Source organism: Hypanus sabinus, chromosome 1 (genome assembly GCF_030144855.1).
Source record: "Hypanus sabinus isolate sHypSab1 chromosome 1, sHypSab1.hap1, whole genome shotgun sequence".
NCBI lineage: Eukaryota > Metazoa > Chordata > Chondrichthyes > Myliobatiformes > Dasyatidae > Hypanus > Hypanus sabinus.
This window is the reverse complement of record NC_082706.1, coordinates 47,307,254-47,326,115: the sequence shown is the minus strand read 5'-3', so window position 1 is coordinate 47,326,115 and position 18,862 is coordinate 47,307,254. Positions and strand designations below refer to the sequence as shown.

At 41.7% G+C, this 18,862-nt stretch overlaps 1 protein-coding gene across 1 annotated transcript in view; it reads right to left on the bottom strand.

Annotated features, from left to right (window-relative positions):
- Window positions 1-2,393: 2,393 nt before the first annotated feature.
- LOC132394533 (vascular endothelial growth factor receptor 2-like) overlaps window positions 2,394-18,862 on the bottom strand; it is a 29,263-nt gene continuing 12,794 nt past the window's right edge. The window contains exons 3-5 of the mRNA XM_059970846.1: window positions 10,224-10,493; window positions 3,746-3,861; window positions 2,394-2,884 (exon numbers count right to left, since the gene is read on the bottom strand). Coding sequence (XP_059826829.1) covers window positions 2,852-2,884; window positions 3,746-3,861; window positions 10,224-10,493 — 419 coding nt within the window. The 3' untranslated portion in view covers window positions 2,394-2,851. The remainder of the gene's footprint in view (window positions 2,885-3,745; window positions 3,862-10,223; window positions 10,494-18,862) is intronic.

Genomic DNA, 18,862 nt, shown 5'->3' with positions numbered 1-18,862 from the left:
ATGACAAAAGAGTGGAAGCTGCCTTGGAGAAACCAAAACAGGCTGGAATCACCCTGCAGAAAAAGGTATGTGAACTTGCAAAGTTGGATGTAAAGTTCTTTGGCCAGCAACTGTCCTCAAAGGGAGTTCAACTGGATTCAGACAAACTGGCAAGAGTTCAGAACACAGAACTAACTACAAATTTATCAGAGATCTGCAGTTTCTTTAGCATGGTAAACCAGTTGTGGAAGTTCATTCCAAACTTGGCAAAGAAAACAAAGCCACAATGTACCCTCTCTCAGCAGAATGCTTGGACAGTGGATGCACCACAGGAAGTCATTCTCATCACTTAAAGCAGAACTTACCTCTCTGCCAACATTGACATTCATTGATCCAAACAAATCAATCAAGGTCTCAGCAGACACATGTTCCTTTGACCTAGGGGGAGTGCTCATGCAACACTGTAATGGTATTTGAAAGCTGCTAGCATATGCATCACGAGCACTGACTCCTGCTGAACAGCATCACGCCCAAATCAAACAGGAGCTGCTAGCTCTCCTGTGGGCTTGTGAATGGTTCAGCTGCTCCTTGATAGGCACTAAGTTCCTACTTGAAACAGACAACAAACTAATTATCAGCCTCCTCAACTCAAAACGCTTAGATGACTTACCTTCATGTCTGCAAATGTCCAGGTTGAGGCTGCTGTGATGCTGTAATGACACTCCAGACAACTCCAGACACTCTGTCGAAGATGCTATGAAAAGTGAGTAGGTGGAGGCTGTCCCTGCCCTCATGGAAGGTACCAGCATCTACTTAGCTCAGGTACGAACACATATCTGCATCACCCAGTAAAACTGGATAAATTTCAAACTCAATTGAAAAAGGACCAAATCGGCAGCAAGGTCATGCAATACTGTGAGCGTGAATGGCCAGCTGTTCCAAAAGCAGTTCACAACCTCAGACGTTACTGGCTTGAAAGAGACACACTCACCATTCTGATGATTTGCTCCTAAAGGGCTCCAGGCTCATCATTCCTGCTTCTTTGCACGTCAAAATTACAGTCAAATCCACCAAGGACATCAGGCATCAAAGAACATCACCTGAGAGCAAGGCAATCCTTGTGGTGGCCTGGTCTGAGTACACAGCTGGGAGATTATATAAAGCAATGTGAAGCATGCAGAAAACTACACTCATATCATGCTGAACCTTTGTCGACAGAATTCGCAAGTTACAGGCGCAGACATTTTCAATCTGAAAAGAGACAAGTACCTTCTCACTGTGGATTACTACTACTCCAAGCTGTCCTCTACATCCTCAGAAGCAGTTATACAGGCAAATTGAGAAGTCGCAAAAGCAGAGAAAAGTGTTAAGAATCACCTACAGAAATTAAAATACCCCTACAAAGCACTGCTAGCTTATTGCTCCACACTTCTTGCGAAAGAAGTCCATAACAGCCGTTAATAGGCTGGAGACTGAGAACAAGCCTGCCTGTTCTTCGTTCCATTCTCCAAACTCACTTACTGCACTTGGACAAAGTGAAAAACTTTAAGACAACACAACATGAGAAACCGAAAATGGATCTCAGGCATAGCAAATTCTCTGTCACCTTTCAGAACTAGTGAAGCTGTTTGGGATTCACACTAATGCACCCAACATTAGTCTGGCAGCAAGCAACACAATTGTTTGTGGTCAGAACATCACAAGGTGAAATCAAACAGGATAGGTGTTCCCTTGTGCACCTTGAAAGTCCATGAAAGTTAGAGAAAGAATTTGAATCGCCTGATCTTGATGATGAGGACTACTTACCAGAGGTGGGCGCACCTGCACAAGAATCTCCATTTGCTCCAACACTTCCAGGAACCTATACCAGAAATGGCAGTTTATCTGTCCCACTACAGAGATGTACTCTGTAGCCTAATATCTTACGGCAGGGGACCAATCCTCTAACTTTAACAGAGTGTTGAGGTAGTCAACCCTGACCTCCATTAGATTTAGCATTTTTTAAAAAGAGTTCTAATATTGAAAACTTGTCACAAGGTGCGATTGTTCTTAAGAAAAAGGAATTGGTGAATAAAAGGAGGGAAACAAAGTGAGACCAATAAAAACAAAGAGAAAGACGGTTATAATGCTGGCAATTCTTTTTTATCTTCATATCAGGAGCATAAATTATGTTCCATGGTTAATATGACTATAATTTCAGTGACTGTAATTTCAGTGCAGTTCTGTAGACAAGAACATAGCTAGTTTTTTCTCTTTTCTCAACGAGAGATGTGGTAGTTGAAGGGTTATTCCTATGCCACTCAGTTACCCACTTCCACATGGGAGGAGTTCACATACTGTACAAGCAAAAACACTGAGTTAAATAGCCTCCATGCTGCCATCTGGCTATTCCTCTCTGCACTCTCCCTCTTTAACGAAACAGCAGTCAGACACACATGGACAGCTTCCCCAGTGTCAGGTGCTGCAGAGAGGCACAGCATCCAGCTCAGCACCACAAAGGGCCAGATCCTGAGCTGTGGCTGGTCACAAGCAGAAACAGTGATGCTGCTTCTCTCTGTGCTGTCAGTGCCTGGGACATTGTATACTGTTAGGGTGCTAGTTGCTTTCTCCATGTGCCCAGTGTTCTGTCAGGTAATGCCACCTGGAGTTGACTCCATAACTCACCAGCAGCTCATCCCCACAATAAATAACTGTCTGGAGACAGAAGATCCACCAGCGACATCTCCCATTAGTTGGCCCTCACTCAGATGCCTCTTCCCTGACATCTGGCACATTGTTTCTCCTCTGCCTGGTGTGATGGTGGACACCTCGGATGGTACTTCACACGGAAAACTGTTCTTCAGCAAACTGCGGATGAATGTCAACCTCTAGCTTATATCACTCCACTGCTGCTCCTCATCACCAACTACAGAGGAATCAATGAGACAGGTATCACCATAACTCTGGGAGGGGATCCCCACACAACTATTCCCACTCCACGTCCTATTCAGCCTCCCTCCTCCCCACTCTCGGAAGCCCCCAAAATCCTCTGAGTGCCATCCCTTTGCTCTGGAATCAATGACACCTTCTCACTTCCCTCCGAGAGCAAAAGGGCTGAGTGTAGGTTTGCAAGAAACTTGGCATGGGCATGTTGGGCAATAGGCCTCTAACTGTACAATGCCACCACTTGTGTTAAACATCCATCAGCATCTAGCCCTGCACCATCACTCACTTTGCCACCTCTCCCTTTCCCTAGCCCACACTTCCTCCCTGTCTCTCTCACACACAATCACTCTTACCTCTTCTCTTTCCCTCTCTCTTTCACACATTTCTGCTACCTCTCCCCTCCCTCCCACCTTCAATCTGTCTGTCACTCTTCCTCACACTTACCACAACTTTCCCACTCTCTCTCCCAACTTCACATTCTCTCTGTGCCTCTATCTCTCCCCCCTTACTTCTCCCACCCCTCTCACTCCTTTAACCACTCCTCTATCTCTCTACATACTGTCCTCCCTTTCTCCAGTCCTCTTTTCCCCTCTCTCTTTCTTCTCCTTCTCCGTCACTCCCTCTCTCTTTCCCTCCCTTTCTCTCCATAGTTCTCTCTTCTTTCCTTCCTCACTTTCCATCTCTCTGACTCATTTTCTTTCCCTCTGTCTCCCTCCTCTACAACACCACTGAGCTCTGAGCATCCTCTGGGACTGCTGTTACGTTCAATGTGGATGTCCTTGGGTCACGGGACACTGCAACACACTGCATGTTCCCTGGGCTCTCAGGAAACTTCACTCACCCACACAAAGATCCCAATGAGCAGCGGCATGAGGAGGGACACCACCATCAGGATGATATGGAACGTTGTTATCTTTGAAACAGACTCTTCTCGGCAAAATGGAAACCCATCAGATTCTGAAATGGTAATGATAACACCTTTAAAAAACTCTCATTCACATTCTCATCTTCACAACAGGTTCTGCAGATGCTGGAAATTGAAAGTATCACTTCTTTCCTTCAGCCCTCTACCTTTTCCAGATATCAGCTCCCAGCTGCTCTCTTCGCCTCCCTTCCCTCAGCAGCCTGCCAGCATGTACTCCTCCCTCATGCCCCACCTTCTTATTCTGGCTTCTTCACCTTTCCTTTCCAGTCCTGATGAAGGGTCATCAGCACTTTATCCTCGCTCTAGATGCTGCCTGATTGGTGATTTTATCTAGTAATTTGTGCACCTTGCTCATTCTGCTAATGTGCCTTTGTCCTGTTCCCTCACTCTTCACCCCCTTCACAGTGACTGATGAACCCACCCACCACACACATCATTAATATCTGGGAGGGAACGTGGGTTCCTGTGGGGAAAGCCAATCAATCACGGGGAAAAGGTGCACAGACAGCACTAGACATCAGGATTGAACCCACTTCTCTGGGACTGTGAGGCAGTTTTCTACCTGTTACACCACTGAGAGGCCCTCTAACCCTGTGGTTCAAATGTTACCTTCTGGAGGGAAGAATTATATTGGTCTTGAAGTAGATGAATAGGTCATTATAACATCTGGTCGAAGGGCCCATTCTGTGCTGTACTATTCTATCTTCTATGTACCTACAATTGACTCATTCGGAGATTTAGTGAAATGTTAACATGGTTGTAGAAGAATTTAAATTAAGGGTGATTACTGAATTAAGCAAGTTATCCAATCAGCAGGTGTAAACAAATTCAAATTTAGTTTATGATTTCATTGTGAATGAGGGGATCAATGCTAATGATGAAGTGAAAAATCAATGATAATGTAATGGTGACATGAGGAACACTGATGATGATGCGATGGAGAAGTGAGGATATGCTGATGATGCCTTGGCAATGTAAAGTAAGGATCTTTTATATTTCATCCTCTTCCCTCCTACTGATTCATTTACTTACTCTCTGTAGGATCTTAAAAGCTTCGCAATCCCCTGTCTTCCACTACTTTTTACTTTGTTGTATTCTCCCTCTTTTGCTTTTACAGTGCTTTGTTAGCCACAGTTGCACTGTTTTGTTATTCGAGTATGTCTTTGTTTTTAGAATACATCTATTCTGCACCTTTATCATATTTCCCAGAATATCATGCCATTGCTGTTCTGCTGTCATTCCTGTCAGCATCCACTTTCAATTTACTTTGGCCAACTGCTCTCTCACACCACTGTAATGTCCTTTTGTCTAATGAAATACTGTACATCAGACTCTACTGTCTCCCTCTCAAATTTCAAGTTGAACTACCTCCTAAGGGTTCTTTTGCCTTAACCTCACCAATTGCCTTTGGTTCATTACATAACGCCCAGTCGAGTATAGATGATCCCCTAGTAGGCTCAACAACAAACTGCTCTAAAAAGCCAACTCGCAGGCATTCAACAAACTCACTCCCTTGGATCACCTCTGAATAGGTCATAGCTCCCCTAGAAGAGATCCCAATGATCTATGAATCTGAAGTCCTGCTCCTTGCACCAGATTTCCAGCCATGCATTAGTAGCCAAGTCATCCTGTTTCTACACTCACTGACCCATGGCACAGGCAGCAATCCAGAAATTACTACCTTGGAGTTCTGTTTTACAACTTTCTGTCTCGCTCTCTGAAGTCTCTCTTCATGACCTCTTTGTTTTCCATCCTATGTCATTAATACGGACATGTACCAAGACATCTGGCTGCTCTCCCTCCCTCTCGAAAATGTTGTGAACACGATGCGGACCTCCATGACCATAGCGCCTGGGTGGCAACGTACCACTGTGATGTACACAGAATATCCACTCTGTTCCCCTGACTATTGAGTTGCCTATCACTATGCTCCCCTCTTCTCCCTCTTTCCCTTCTGCACCTCAGACCCATGCTCAGTGCCAGTAACTTGGTCTCCCTGTCATTCACCTGGGAAGTCATCCCCCACAAAAGTGTCCAAAACAGTACATTTTAAAGGGGAATGGTCACAGGGTTGCACTGTGCTAACTTGCCTATTTCCCCATTTCCCCTGACAGTAACACAGCTAATTCCCTCCTGCAACTTCAGGGTGACTCCTTCCCTGTAACTCTGATCAATGATCTCTTCACTCTCCCGTATAAGCCGAAGGTCATCCAGCTGCTGCTCCAGATCGCTAATACGGTCTTCAATGAGCTGCAGCCAGATACTTCATGCAGATGTTGTTTCGTGGGAGACTGCATCTCCCAGGACTCCAACATCCAGCATGAAGAACACTCAACAGCCATTTGCTACACGAGGAACAGTAAAAGAGAGAAAAAATGGAAGCTTAGCAGTAACATTACCCGATCTGTACAGTATCACACAGTCTGTAAAACATCCCCGGCTATACTTCACCCGGTCTATACATCACTCGGTCTATATGTCATTAACCGATCTCGACATCGTCACATGTGTGTGAGTGTGTGTGTGTGTGTGTGTGTGTGTGTGTGTGTGTGTGTGTGTGTGTGTGTGTGTATATACACATATATATATATATATATATACATTTCACAAAGACCATATCAGTAACTATCGAGCACTACCCGCCAACAGCTGGTCCAGTGATTCCACCTGTGCCTTCCCCACATCCCCAGCTCTCTACACTGTTCTTTTCCTCTTTCTAAGTCCCTCAGCGAAGGGTGGGTGGGGTTGTCTGGCTTCTTTTTCCACAGATTCTGCTTCTGTTCTTAGATCAATTGGTTCATTACTCACAAGTGCAAGAGATCCTGGTGAATGACAGCTCAAAGCAGAACAGGCTATAGTGATGGAATATGGCAATGTAAAGAAACAGGCAGTTGGAACTTTTAATATACTTTGGGACTGATCATTCCCCAAACAGGATATAATCCAAATTAGTTAAAGATTAATTGTCATTTAACCATTACTGAATACTCATGCATATCACCAAATGAGGCAGCATTACCTTGGATTCAAGGTGAAAAGATATCACTAACAGTCACATACAGTAAGCACATACGAGATGGCAATCAGGTAATAGCACTCTGCCATGGCACTACACACTGAGCTGAACTGATGGACAATGAAAGAGAGAGGTCGACTGAAAAGCCCACTCACAGAGATCTCACTCTCTCTTTCTCATTGACTGTACACTGTAAATCTCAATCGTCTCAGGCCGCAGCACGTTGCGTAGATTGCAATCATTAGACGTACGTTTAAATAAGATGGTAGTACCTTTTGTTGACCCTGTAAAAGCCGCTCTGAACAGTTGCAGGCCATCCTGCTGCAAATAGTAACCCTCCTAACTACAGTAAGTATGGGATGCGATTGTTGGGGCATTAACACTGATATCTCCACCCTCACTAGCCACGGGATTATTCCCAGAAGATTAAAGGATGTCAATTATTCACCAGTGAGTCTACGTCAGTACTGGGAAACCAAAAGAAAGGCAGGCTTTGGGCCAGGATTCCCGAGCACTTGGGAAAGCGTAATCTAATTATGGATAGTCATCCATGCTTTGTGAATGGCAGGTCATGCATAACGAGCCTGTGAAATATCCAAGGAAATATTCAACAAATTGAAGAAGGTGGGCTGGTGCTTTATAACCATATGAACATATAACAATTACAGCACAGAAACAAACCATTATCGGCCCTTCTAGTTCATGCAAAATGCTTACTCTCACCTAGTTCCACTCACCTGCACTCAACCCATAATCCTCCATTCCATTCCTGTCCATATACCTATCCAATTTTACTTTAAATGACAATACCAAGCCTGCCTCAACCACATCTACTAGAAGCTCGTTCCACACAGCTACCACTCTCTGAGTAAAGAAATCCCCCCTCGTGTTACCCTTAAACTTTTGCCCCCTAAATTATAACTCATGTCCTCTTGTTTGAATCTCCCCTACTCTCAATGGAAAAACCCTATCCATGTCAACTCTATCCATCCCCCTCATAATTTTAAATACCTCTATGAAGTCCCCCCTCAACCTTCTACGTTCCAAAGAATAAAGACCTAACTTGTTCAATCTTTCCCTGTAACTTAGGTGCTGAAACCCAGGTAACATTGTAGTAAATCTTCACTGTACTCTCTTTATTTTGATGAAATCTTTCCTATAATTTGGTAACCAGAACTGGAGACAGTACTCCAAATTCAGCCTTACCAATGCCTTGTACAATTTCAACATTACATCCCAACTCCTATACTCAATGCTCTGATTTATAAAGGTCAACATACCAAAAGATTTCTTCGCCACCCTATCCACATGAGATTCCACCTTCAGGGAACTATGCACCATTATTCCTAGATCATTCTGTTCTACTGCATTTTTCAATGTCCTACCATTTACCATGTAAGTCCTATTTGGATTATTCCCACCAAAATGTAGCACCTCATATTTATCAGCATTAAACTCCATCTGCCATCATTCAGCCCACTCTTCTAACTGGCCTAAATCTCTCTGCAAACTTTGAAAACCTTCTTCATTATCCACAATGCCACCTACCTAAGTATCATCTTCATACTTACTAATCCAATTTACCACCCCATCATCCAGATCATTAATGTATATCACAAACAACATTAGACTCAGTACAGATCCCTGAGGCACACCATTAGTCACCGGCCTCCAACCTGACAAACAGTTATCAACCACAACTCTCTGGCATCTCCCATCCAGCCACTGTTGAATCCATTTTGCTACTTCAATATTAGTACCTAATGATTGAACCTTCCTAACTAACTTTCCATGCGGAACCTTGTCAAAGGCCTTACTGAAGTCCATATAAACAATATCCACTGCTTTACCCTCATCAACTTTCCTCGTAACCACTTCAAAAAATCCAGTAAGATTTGTAAAACATGACATGACCTTCCACACACAAATCCATGTTCACATTAGGTCTATATGGATTGCATATTCGATACTACGGTGCCAGCTTAGTTTCAGAATTGGCCTGCTCACAGAAGGTCTCAGTTTCTAGGATGCCTGCTCTTGGCAAAAAGAGTGAACGATTTCGATGTGGAAGTTGAAGGATGAGTTAGTGAATTTACATTTGACACAAAGGCTCTTGGTTTTGTGGATAATGTAGAAGGTTGCCAGAGCTTACAGCAGAACATAGGGCGCAAATTGAGCTGTGAAGTGCAGGTGGAGTTCAATCCGGAGAAGTGTGAAGTCACACATTTTGCAAAGCCCATCGTGAATACAGGGCCAATGGGAGGATTCTTAACATTGTGGATTCTTAACACAGGGATCTTGCAAGTTGATGGGTTGGTAAAGAACGGTGTTATAGTCAACATTATTTGGGGGATACAGTTAATGAGCCATACGATTGCATTTTTATAAAACTCTGGATAGATCACATTTGGATTATCCTGTTCAATTCTGGTATAGAAAGGATGTGAAGATTTTAGACAGCATGCAGAGGAGATTTTCCAGGATGCTGCCTGGCCTAAAGAACTCATCTTATGAAGAAAGATTGAGTGAACATTTGCTTTAGAGCATGAAGGAGGACGAAAGGCAACCTGATAGATCTCTTAAGATTATAAAAGGCATACAGGCAGCGGACTATTGATAGTTGTTTGCTGGGGCAGAAACAGTTGATACAAGAAGACGTCATTTTAAATAGAATGGAGGAAAGATTAGAGGAGATGTCGGAGTTATATTTATAGAGAAGAGTGGGTGCCTGCAAAGTGGTGTTGGCGATGGTGGTCGATGCTGGTACATTAGGGTCATTTAGATAGGCATATGAGTGATCGATAAGTGGAGGGTTATGCGTTGTGTAGGTGGGGAGGTTAGACTAATCATAGAGTGGTTTAAAAAGATGGTAAATTATTGTGGAATATCAAACTCATTCTGTGTCAGACTGTTCTGCGTTTTATGCTTTTATTTTCATTCTGTTGTTTCAGGTTCTTTGCATTTTATTTTAACGCACTTCCCTGCGCAGCCACAGACACTATTTACACTGCTCTCCCCCTCCTGGTCCAATCTGCGTATCATTCAAATGATTTATCCAATCGATACCTTTTGTTTCTTCTCCTGCGGCCCTGTGTTTCCTCAAACAATCACCACCCATAGGTCTCCTTACATACCCGTGCTTCACGCTCTCCTGCCAATCAATCCTCTTCTCGTCCCAGTCCACCTATACACCTCCAGAGGAGGCTGCCTCTTTGAACAGTCCGTCTCTGCTCGCTACCCTCAGTCCTGTGACTGGGCCCGATATGTTATTCTGCAGCTGACTGACTGCTGAGTTCCTCCAGCAGATGCCCTTGTCACAGATCGCTAAATCTGTGGTCAGTTTTGTCTCCACTGAATCAGCCCCCATGTATTACTTACCGGAAACATTGAAAAGTTTCTTCTCCACGTTGGCATCATTGTTAACAATACATGTGTATACACGGCAGTCAGAAGACTCGAACTCAAGAATGGTTAGGACACTGCGGTCAGTTGACAACACATACTTGCTGCTGCGGGCTACAGGCTCATTGCTTGCAGTCCAGTTAAATATCGGGTCCGTTCCTGCTGAGACCTTACATGTCAGGGTAAGTTTGGTCTGTCGATCGGTCTTTTCCAAGTGGGGTACGATATTGATGTTAAGCACAGGTGCTAGAAATAGCAGATATAAAATTGAAATCATAAGAGATCATGCAAATACTGGAAGTCCTAAGCAAGGGCCACAAAATGCCAAACGAAGTCATCAGATCTGGAAAGGAATAAAGTGTCAAGGTTTTGGACCAAGACATTTTTATCAATGCTAATTTAAAATAAAAACATGAGGAGACTCCACCTGCTGTCTAATGGAGTGACACACAGATCTTTGTGGCTGCAATTAATTCTTCCTTTACCTCAGTTTAAACTTTGAATTTTTAACTATTATTTGTCAGATCTTAGAGCAGAATAGTTGTTATTATGTCACAGTCTTTAAGAAGTGGAAAGCAGCTTCCTGAATCCAGCAATGGAAAGGGGAAAAATGTCTGAGGAAACACCAGCTTGGGCAGTGCATCTAGAAAGTTCACTAATGGCTCTCAATAAGAAGATAGACATCAGCACGGTAAAACTTGATGCTACCTCTTCTGAGATGAAGTCATTACAAGAGAGTTTTCAATTTGTTTTCAATTATTTCCCTGAATTCTGAACTTAAAGAGGTGAAGCTGCAAATCATGGAAATTTCAGCTCGTTTGGAAATGTCCCAATGTGAGATTATCGATTTGGAAGCAAGATCTCGTCAGAATAATATTCGAATTGTTGGATTGAAGGAAGAATCTGAGACTGAAGATTTATTAGACTATTTTGCAAACTTGTTTCAATCTCTGTTTCTGGATAATTTACCCCAACCCCCCCAACATCAAAAGAGCACATAGAATTTTCACTTCGAAATCTCAGAACTCGGATAAACCATGGTCAGTTTTGGTTTCCTTTCTTCATTTTAAAGTTTAAAGACCAAATCATAAAATATGTCACAAAACAAAGAGTTTTTAAATTTGAAGGTTCCGTGGTTCGTTGTTATGAGGATTATCCACAGTAAGTTATGGACCTGCCGTCTAAATTCGTTCCAACCATGAAGATTGCCTATGATAAGGGATTATTCCCATCACTTCATTATCCAGCCTGATTAAAATTATTTTCCAAAGATTCGACTCCACTTGTCTTTCTGGACCCCAAAAAGGCACTGGACTATGTTAGCTCTATTTCGGTTGTAGCCACGGTTTGAATGGTTTTAGGTCTGCTAAATAATTGTTCTTTCAGAAAGAAGATATGCTTTGAATATTTCTGATTTGCTTAAGATGTCCTTTGATCAATTGACCATTTAAAGATGATGTGAACTTTCTGATGTGAATGATGAATGACTTTTCTGAAATCTGTTTGATCTACTGAGTGAATTAAGACAATGGACAGATTGTTTGATTATTTGTTTTAATCCTTTTTTTCATTAATTAAGTGATAGTTTCCATAGTTCATAAGGTCTTTTTTTATATATATATAGTTGGAAGTTAGTTGACAGATAATTAGTTTTTTTTTGAAGTTTTTCATTGGGCGTGTCGGTTAAATGTAAAATGGTGCTGATTTTTCTTCATTAGAGATTATATAGGTATTTTTCTTTTTTTTGTTTTGGCATCCTTGAACATTGTTTTTGCATTCCCCAGCTGCTTTCAAGGATTAAGTATAAATAGTTCTTTCTCTGAATTTTTGTTTTGGATATGGAGAGCTAGATTTTGTGGAGAAAAACTGAACAGTGCTGAGTGTTCGGCCCATGTTGTTTACCACTCAATCTACTTTATGATTAATCAAATGTTTTTGTCCTGTAGAGAATTCTATCTGTTTTTTTACTATGAGCCTATTTAGGAGTTTTGTGAATTTCTTTGTTGTGTCTGTCTCTAGGGCTACCCATGACAGATCTTACCATCTGGTCTATAAAAAAAATAACTCTGAGATCCTTATACTTTCTTCTGATCACCGTAAAATTATGCCCTTTTGTATTAACCGTTTCAGGTGGGAATCTGTTCCAGGTTTTAATGATTACCCAGCCTTACCAGTGTCCATTATTCTAGCACAATAATACTCTGTAAAGTAGTGGAAGGCATCAAAGCAAATTGATATTTAAGTTGCATATATATCGTTAGAAGCAAGGCCTGTAAGTGGGCAGAAGAACCAGTTAACATGATTTGATATGGTGGTGTGTTGCTTTGTAGTGTTTGGCTTTTTAAATTCAGCCAAATATTTTTTTCCTTTGCAGGGTTTTTCTATTTTAGGGCCATATGTTGTCTTTTTTTTTGTAACTCGGGGGAGGAATTAATGAAAGCTTTTTAAAACCACTATTATAAAATGGGCAGCTTGCAGAGCCTCTCTATTTTTCTACTCTATGGGGAGGCATTTCGGCCATTTTATGCCAAATTTTGGGCTTTTTAGGGGTGGTGGGAGGATTGGGGTTAGTTTTGATTTATGAGATTAATTGTAAGATTAATTTTAGTTTTCTTTTTTGTATTTTTTTTCCCATTATGGAGTTCCGGAGCATGCATATTTTGTATATTGTTATAATTATCACCACCAGTTTTGATTAGCTTGCACTAGTATGCATGTACCTATGTGTTAGATGAAAAAAAATTTAGAGCAATTAAAAGGAGAAATGTTATAAATTGGAATGTATGTAGTTGGACTCATCCTATTAAGCGAAAGAAGACTTTTAAAATTATTAATCGATTCCAACCCAATATAATTTTTGTTCAAGAAATGCATATCAAAATGGGCAATCAAACTAGATTTTTTAAATGTGGAAGGGCCTTCAATTTCATGCTACCTGTCAAAACAAAACAAAAGGAGTATCTATTTTCATTAAATCTAATATTTTATTTATCCAAGAAGACATTGTGTTAGATATTAATGGTAGATTTTTAATTGTTACAATTTGTAATAGAAAAATTGTTCTGGTTAACCTATATGGACCTAATGTAGATGATCCTTTTTTTATAAAATGTTTTTGCTTTATTGCCAGATTTAAATGAATATAAGTTGTTAATGCATGGTGATTTCAACTGTTGTTTAAATCTTTTGATTGACAAAAGTTCGACCAATCAGCAGTGTGCTGTCTTTACGACAGTTATTTAGTTTATAATATTTTTGCTTAGTAATTCATTCGATAGTATTTTCTAGTTAGAATTAGAAGTGTTTAAAGTATATTCATTGCATGTAAAATATATCGGCATGCGATGACGTCACATCCGGTTTCGCCGCGTCTTGTGAGAAAGTACCGGTTTGAAATTAGCGCGAGGGTGGGGGCTCACCACGAGGCACACCTGAGCAGAAGTTGTTTTGCAGGCATGAGAAATCACAGTGAGAGCAACGCTTTTTCACCATATGTTAATGTGAAGAGTGAACAGTAAATGGTTATTCTTACTGCGATCTGGTCTCATTGACTTGTTTATCTCGACGTTGAATTCGGCGTTATTAGTACACGCGAAGGAGAACGTTACAGTGAAAAAGCGGCATTATCAGGTGTTTCAAGTGCTGCAATGTCAGCTCGATCCAGCATCAAGTCGACGCCGCCCAGCGACAAGGGCGGTAAACCGACATCAAGTAAACCCACCCAGGCGTTATCAGGTGTTCCAAGTGCTGCAATGTCAGCTCGATCCGGGATCAAGTCGATGGCGCCCAGCGACAAGGGCAGTAGAGCGACATCAAGTAAGTCCACCCATGCAAGAGCCAAGGCAGAAGCCGCCAAGGTGCGACTGCGTTACGCCAGACAAGAAGCAGTTTTGAAAATGAAACAGGCCACCAGAGAAGCCGAAATCCAGAAAGAAAAGGCTGCCAGAGAAGCCGAAAGGGCCACCCGAGAAGCCGAAATCCAGAAAGAAAAGGCTGCCAGAGAAGCCGAAATCCAGAAGGAAAAGGCCGCCAGACAAAGTGAAGCGGCCGCCCGAGAAGCCGAAACCCAGTTGGAAATGGCAAAAATATCGACAGAGTTGCAAGTGCTGCAGCTAGAAAGAGAAGAAGAAGCTGCCATGGCGGAAGCAGAGTACATAGAAGAACCTGAAGGGTCGCGTGATCTGACCGAAGTAAGATCTACTTTAGAAAGGACCAGACTGGAACGCACAAGCGACTATGTACAATATCAAACAGACAGGCAGGCTCGTCTCCCCTCTCCATACGTATTCGATAACTTCCCCAGCTACGAGGAACCTCAGAGAGTCACGATTGCATCACATCCATACGAGGAAGAAAATTTACCCTCGCGGCTCCGTGATGAAGTCAAGAATGAAAGAGCTGACAACCGATACTTCTTGACACCAAACTTACAAAGTTCGATGCGAAGAGACGCGGAGGTCGGATCCAGGATGGCAAATTCCATGAGAAACGTGCGATCTCAGTCATATAGGCGCCAACGTACTTCTCCAGGCCGCATGCCGCTTACAGCCGATCCCACGATGCAGTATTTAGCACGACGGGATCTCGTCACTTCGGGACTGTACCAGTTTGACGATAAACCTGAAAATTACCGTGCATGGTACTCCACATTCACCAACGCGATCGACGGGGTCCAGCTCAGTGCAACCCAAAGGTTGGACCTTATGGCAAAATGGCTGGGGAAAGAATCACGCGACCAGGTGAGACGCATACGTTCAGTGTACATCAACAAACCCGAACTAGCCTTAAGCAAAGCGTGGGAGAGAATTCGGGAGGACTATGGGTCCCCCGAAGCTATTGAAGCGGCGCTATATCGACGTCTGGGAAACTTTCCTGAGGTGTCAGCCAAAGATCACATTAAGTTAAGAGAATTCGGAGATTTACTCATGGAGATCCAAGGTGCCAAAGAAGATGGCTACTCAGCTGGTCTAGTATACCTAGATACTCCATCCGGGATTAGACAAGTCGTGGACAAACTTCCTTTTGGGCTGCAGGACAGGTGGCTGACCGTTGCTTTAGATTACAAGGAAGAGCACGATGATCAACCACCTCCCTTTGAGCTCCTCACTAGGTTTGTGTGCAGGGAGGTGAAGAAGCGAAACGACCCTAGCCTCGCGGGTCCAAGAAGCAGTACGATTTACACCAAGCCAAGTAGATCCTCTTCGAATGTTTTCAACATTGATAAACCCGCCTCAGTGCTCAAGACTGAAGCCCTTACAACTAACAACGACCCTAGCAAGGATTGTCCACCGCAAACCGACAACGCTCCTTCACCCCCACAACAGGACGGCGGGGAGGGAGAGGCTCACTCCAGGACAACAATTGTCAGCTCGAACTGTACAGAAGTTTGCGGTCAAACTCAGTCAAGCCATTCTTGTTCCAAGATCTGCCTCACTAAGGTGTACCCTAAAGAAGCACAACAAGACATTACCAAGCGTAAAGTAACCGACGAGACGCTAGGTCAGTCAGTTTTCGTTCGAACCGAGCACGGAAACAAACTTGCACAATCAGCTCAAGATACCATTTCTTTAAAAACCAAAGACACCAAGGTCTTCAGAGATGAAGCAAATAATGGGGTTGCCCCATTGCCTTTCAGAGAACCACGCCAGCGCTCACCAGATAACAAAGAGCAGGCAGTCAAACGGTTCACGTCCTTACGGAAAACCCGGAAAAGGAAACCTGAGATGCAGCAACGCACCCGATTGGCCCACGAGGTACTGTGCACCCTAATGGCAGAGGTCACAGCCATTATAAACGCACAATCATTCCTACCTGTGTCTTCTGACCCAGAAAACCCCTTTATACTTTCGCCATCAACGCTCCTTACGCAGAAGGCAGGAGCACCTCCTCCACCAGGAGACTTCTCAGACAAGGATTTGTACACAAAGCAATGAAGACAAGTCCAGGCTCTGGCAAATCAGTTCTGGTCTCGCTGGAGACAAAAATATCTACCTTTGTTGCAACAGAGACAAAAGTGGACAGAACCCCGCAGGAATCTTCACGTTGGAGACTTAGTCCTGCTCAGGGACAAGCAAATCGCCCGCAACATGGCCAGAATCATTGCTACATTCCCTAGCGGGGATGGACATGTCAGGAAGATCGAATTGAAGACTACCGACCAAGGCGATGTGAAAATTTACCAAGGGCCAGTTACAGAAGTTATTCTACTTCTACCCAATGACTGATTAAGAGACTAAGTTTTGTACTCTGCTCATTGTGACCTTACGAAGGTCTAGCGGGGAGTGTGCTGTCTTTACGACAGTTATTTAGTTTATAATATTTTTGCTTAGTAATTCATTCGATAGTATTTTCTAGTTAGAATTAGAAGTGTTTAAAGTATATTCATTGCATGTAAAATATATCGGTATGCGATGACGTCACATCCGGTTTCGCCGCGTCTTGTGGGAAAGTACCGGTTTGAAATTAACGCGAGGGTGGGGGCACACCACGAGGCACACCTGAGCAGAAGTTGTTTTGCAGGCATGAGAAATCACAGTGAGAGCAACGCTGTAAGTTAATAGATAATCGATATATTGAACTAAGATGTTAATGCCGATCCTGTTAGAAGTAACGACGGTCGATAATGTTTATGCTTTCGTTAGTTAAAGAGTTGCGGATAGTTTGCGTGGAAGTGTATTTAAAGTAGTCAATGGAGCAGGTAAACTCTGCCTGTATACTGCACCTTAGTGTAATGTAGTTATAGTCACCTTTGCAAGTATTTACAATTGAAATGTGATATTAAGGAAGGAACAAATACTGTATCAATCTTGTATTGTTTTATCAACAGTTTTCACCATATGTTAATGTGAAGAGTGAACAGTAAGTGGTTATTCTTACTGCGATCTGGTCTCATTGACTGGTTTATCTCGACGTTGAATTCGGCGTTATTAGTACACGCGAAGGAGAACGTTACAAGCAGCTTCCAAGCCATCTGCATCACTTGTTAACTTTGTTTTAATTGATTTTGGCCTGGTTGAAGTTTGAAGACATTTACATCCTTATGATAGAAATTATTGTTTTTTTCACATGTTCACCAAAAATACTCGAGAATCAATTACTTTATAGTTGATTCCCGATTTTTGTCCAAAGTCCAGAAATGTGAATATGATGCTATAGCTCTCTCTGATCATGTGCCTTTAAGTTTACCATTTGAATTGAATGATGTCGCTATTGCAAATTTGCCTTGGTGTTTTCCAGAAAATTTGTTACAAAGTTCGGACTTTGTCAAATTTATTGAGACTCAGATAAAAAATTTTTCTCTTTTTAATAGTACAGGAGATGTGTCGAAATTGATTATGTGGGATACATTAAAAGCATATTTGTGTGGTCAGGTAATCTCCTATTCAGCTAAGCTTAATAAACAGACAAAAACAGAGTTAGATAAGATTTCCAAACAAATTAAAGACTTGGATAATATTTATGCAATCTCTCCTAACATTGATTTATTCAAACGAAGAGTTGAACTCCAATCACAATATAATTTATTATTAACTTATCCTATTGAAAGATATTTGCTTCAATTGAAAAGTCAATTTTATGTGTTTGGAGATAAAAATAATAAACTATTAGCATCTCAATTAAAAGCAGCTAGAGTTAAAAGACAAATTTAAAAATTCATAAGGGAGATGGTAGTTTAGCATGTTATTATGAAGATATTAATAAATTTTGTCAAGATTTTTATATTGAAATTTATAAATCTCAGTTTCCAGTTGATTCCTCTCAAATGAATGCCTTTTTACAAAAGATCGACTTTCCTCGAATTTCTGTTGAAGATCAACAAACTCTTGATGCTCCTATTATTGAAAGCAAAATTCAGAAAGCTATTTTTCAATGTAATCTGGTAAAGCTCCTGGACTGGATGGTTATTCTGTAGGATTGTATAAAAAAATTGAAAAATTGCTCTCTCCATATATGTTGGAAACGCTTAAAGATTCTTTTTTGATAGGAGAGTTACCTCCACATTTTATGAAGCTTCTATTTCTTTAATTCTTTAGGAAGATAAAGAGTCTACTGACTGTGCTTCATATAGACGTACTTCTTTATTAAATGTGGATGCTAAAATTCTCTCAAAAATAATGGCTAATCAGCTAGAGAATACTATATCTAAAATTAGCTCTCAAGTTCAAACAGGTTTTGTAAAGGGCCGTTATTCTTTCTCTAATGTTCGGAGACTGTTAAATGCTATATATTCATCCTTTTCTAAGACTCCGCAATGTGTTATCTCTCTTGTTGCTGAAAAGACATTTGAACGAGTTGAATGGAAATACTTATTTAGTCTTTCAGAGAAATTCGGCTTTGGTATTAATTTTAATAAGTGGATTAGAATGATATATAAAAGCCCTATTGCTACTGTTATTAATAACAATTGCAGATCTCCTTTTTGTGTCTTTCACGGGATAGAAGACAAGAATGACTGTTCAGTCCTTTGTTATTCAATTTGGTGCTGGAACCCGTGGCTATTGCACTTTGTGAAGCTAAAGATATTCATGGAATTTTCATAAATTGGATGGTACATAAGACCTCTCTTTATGCTGACGATCTCATAGTTTGTATTTCGAATCCTGAATAATCAATTC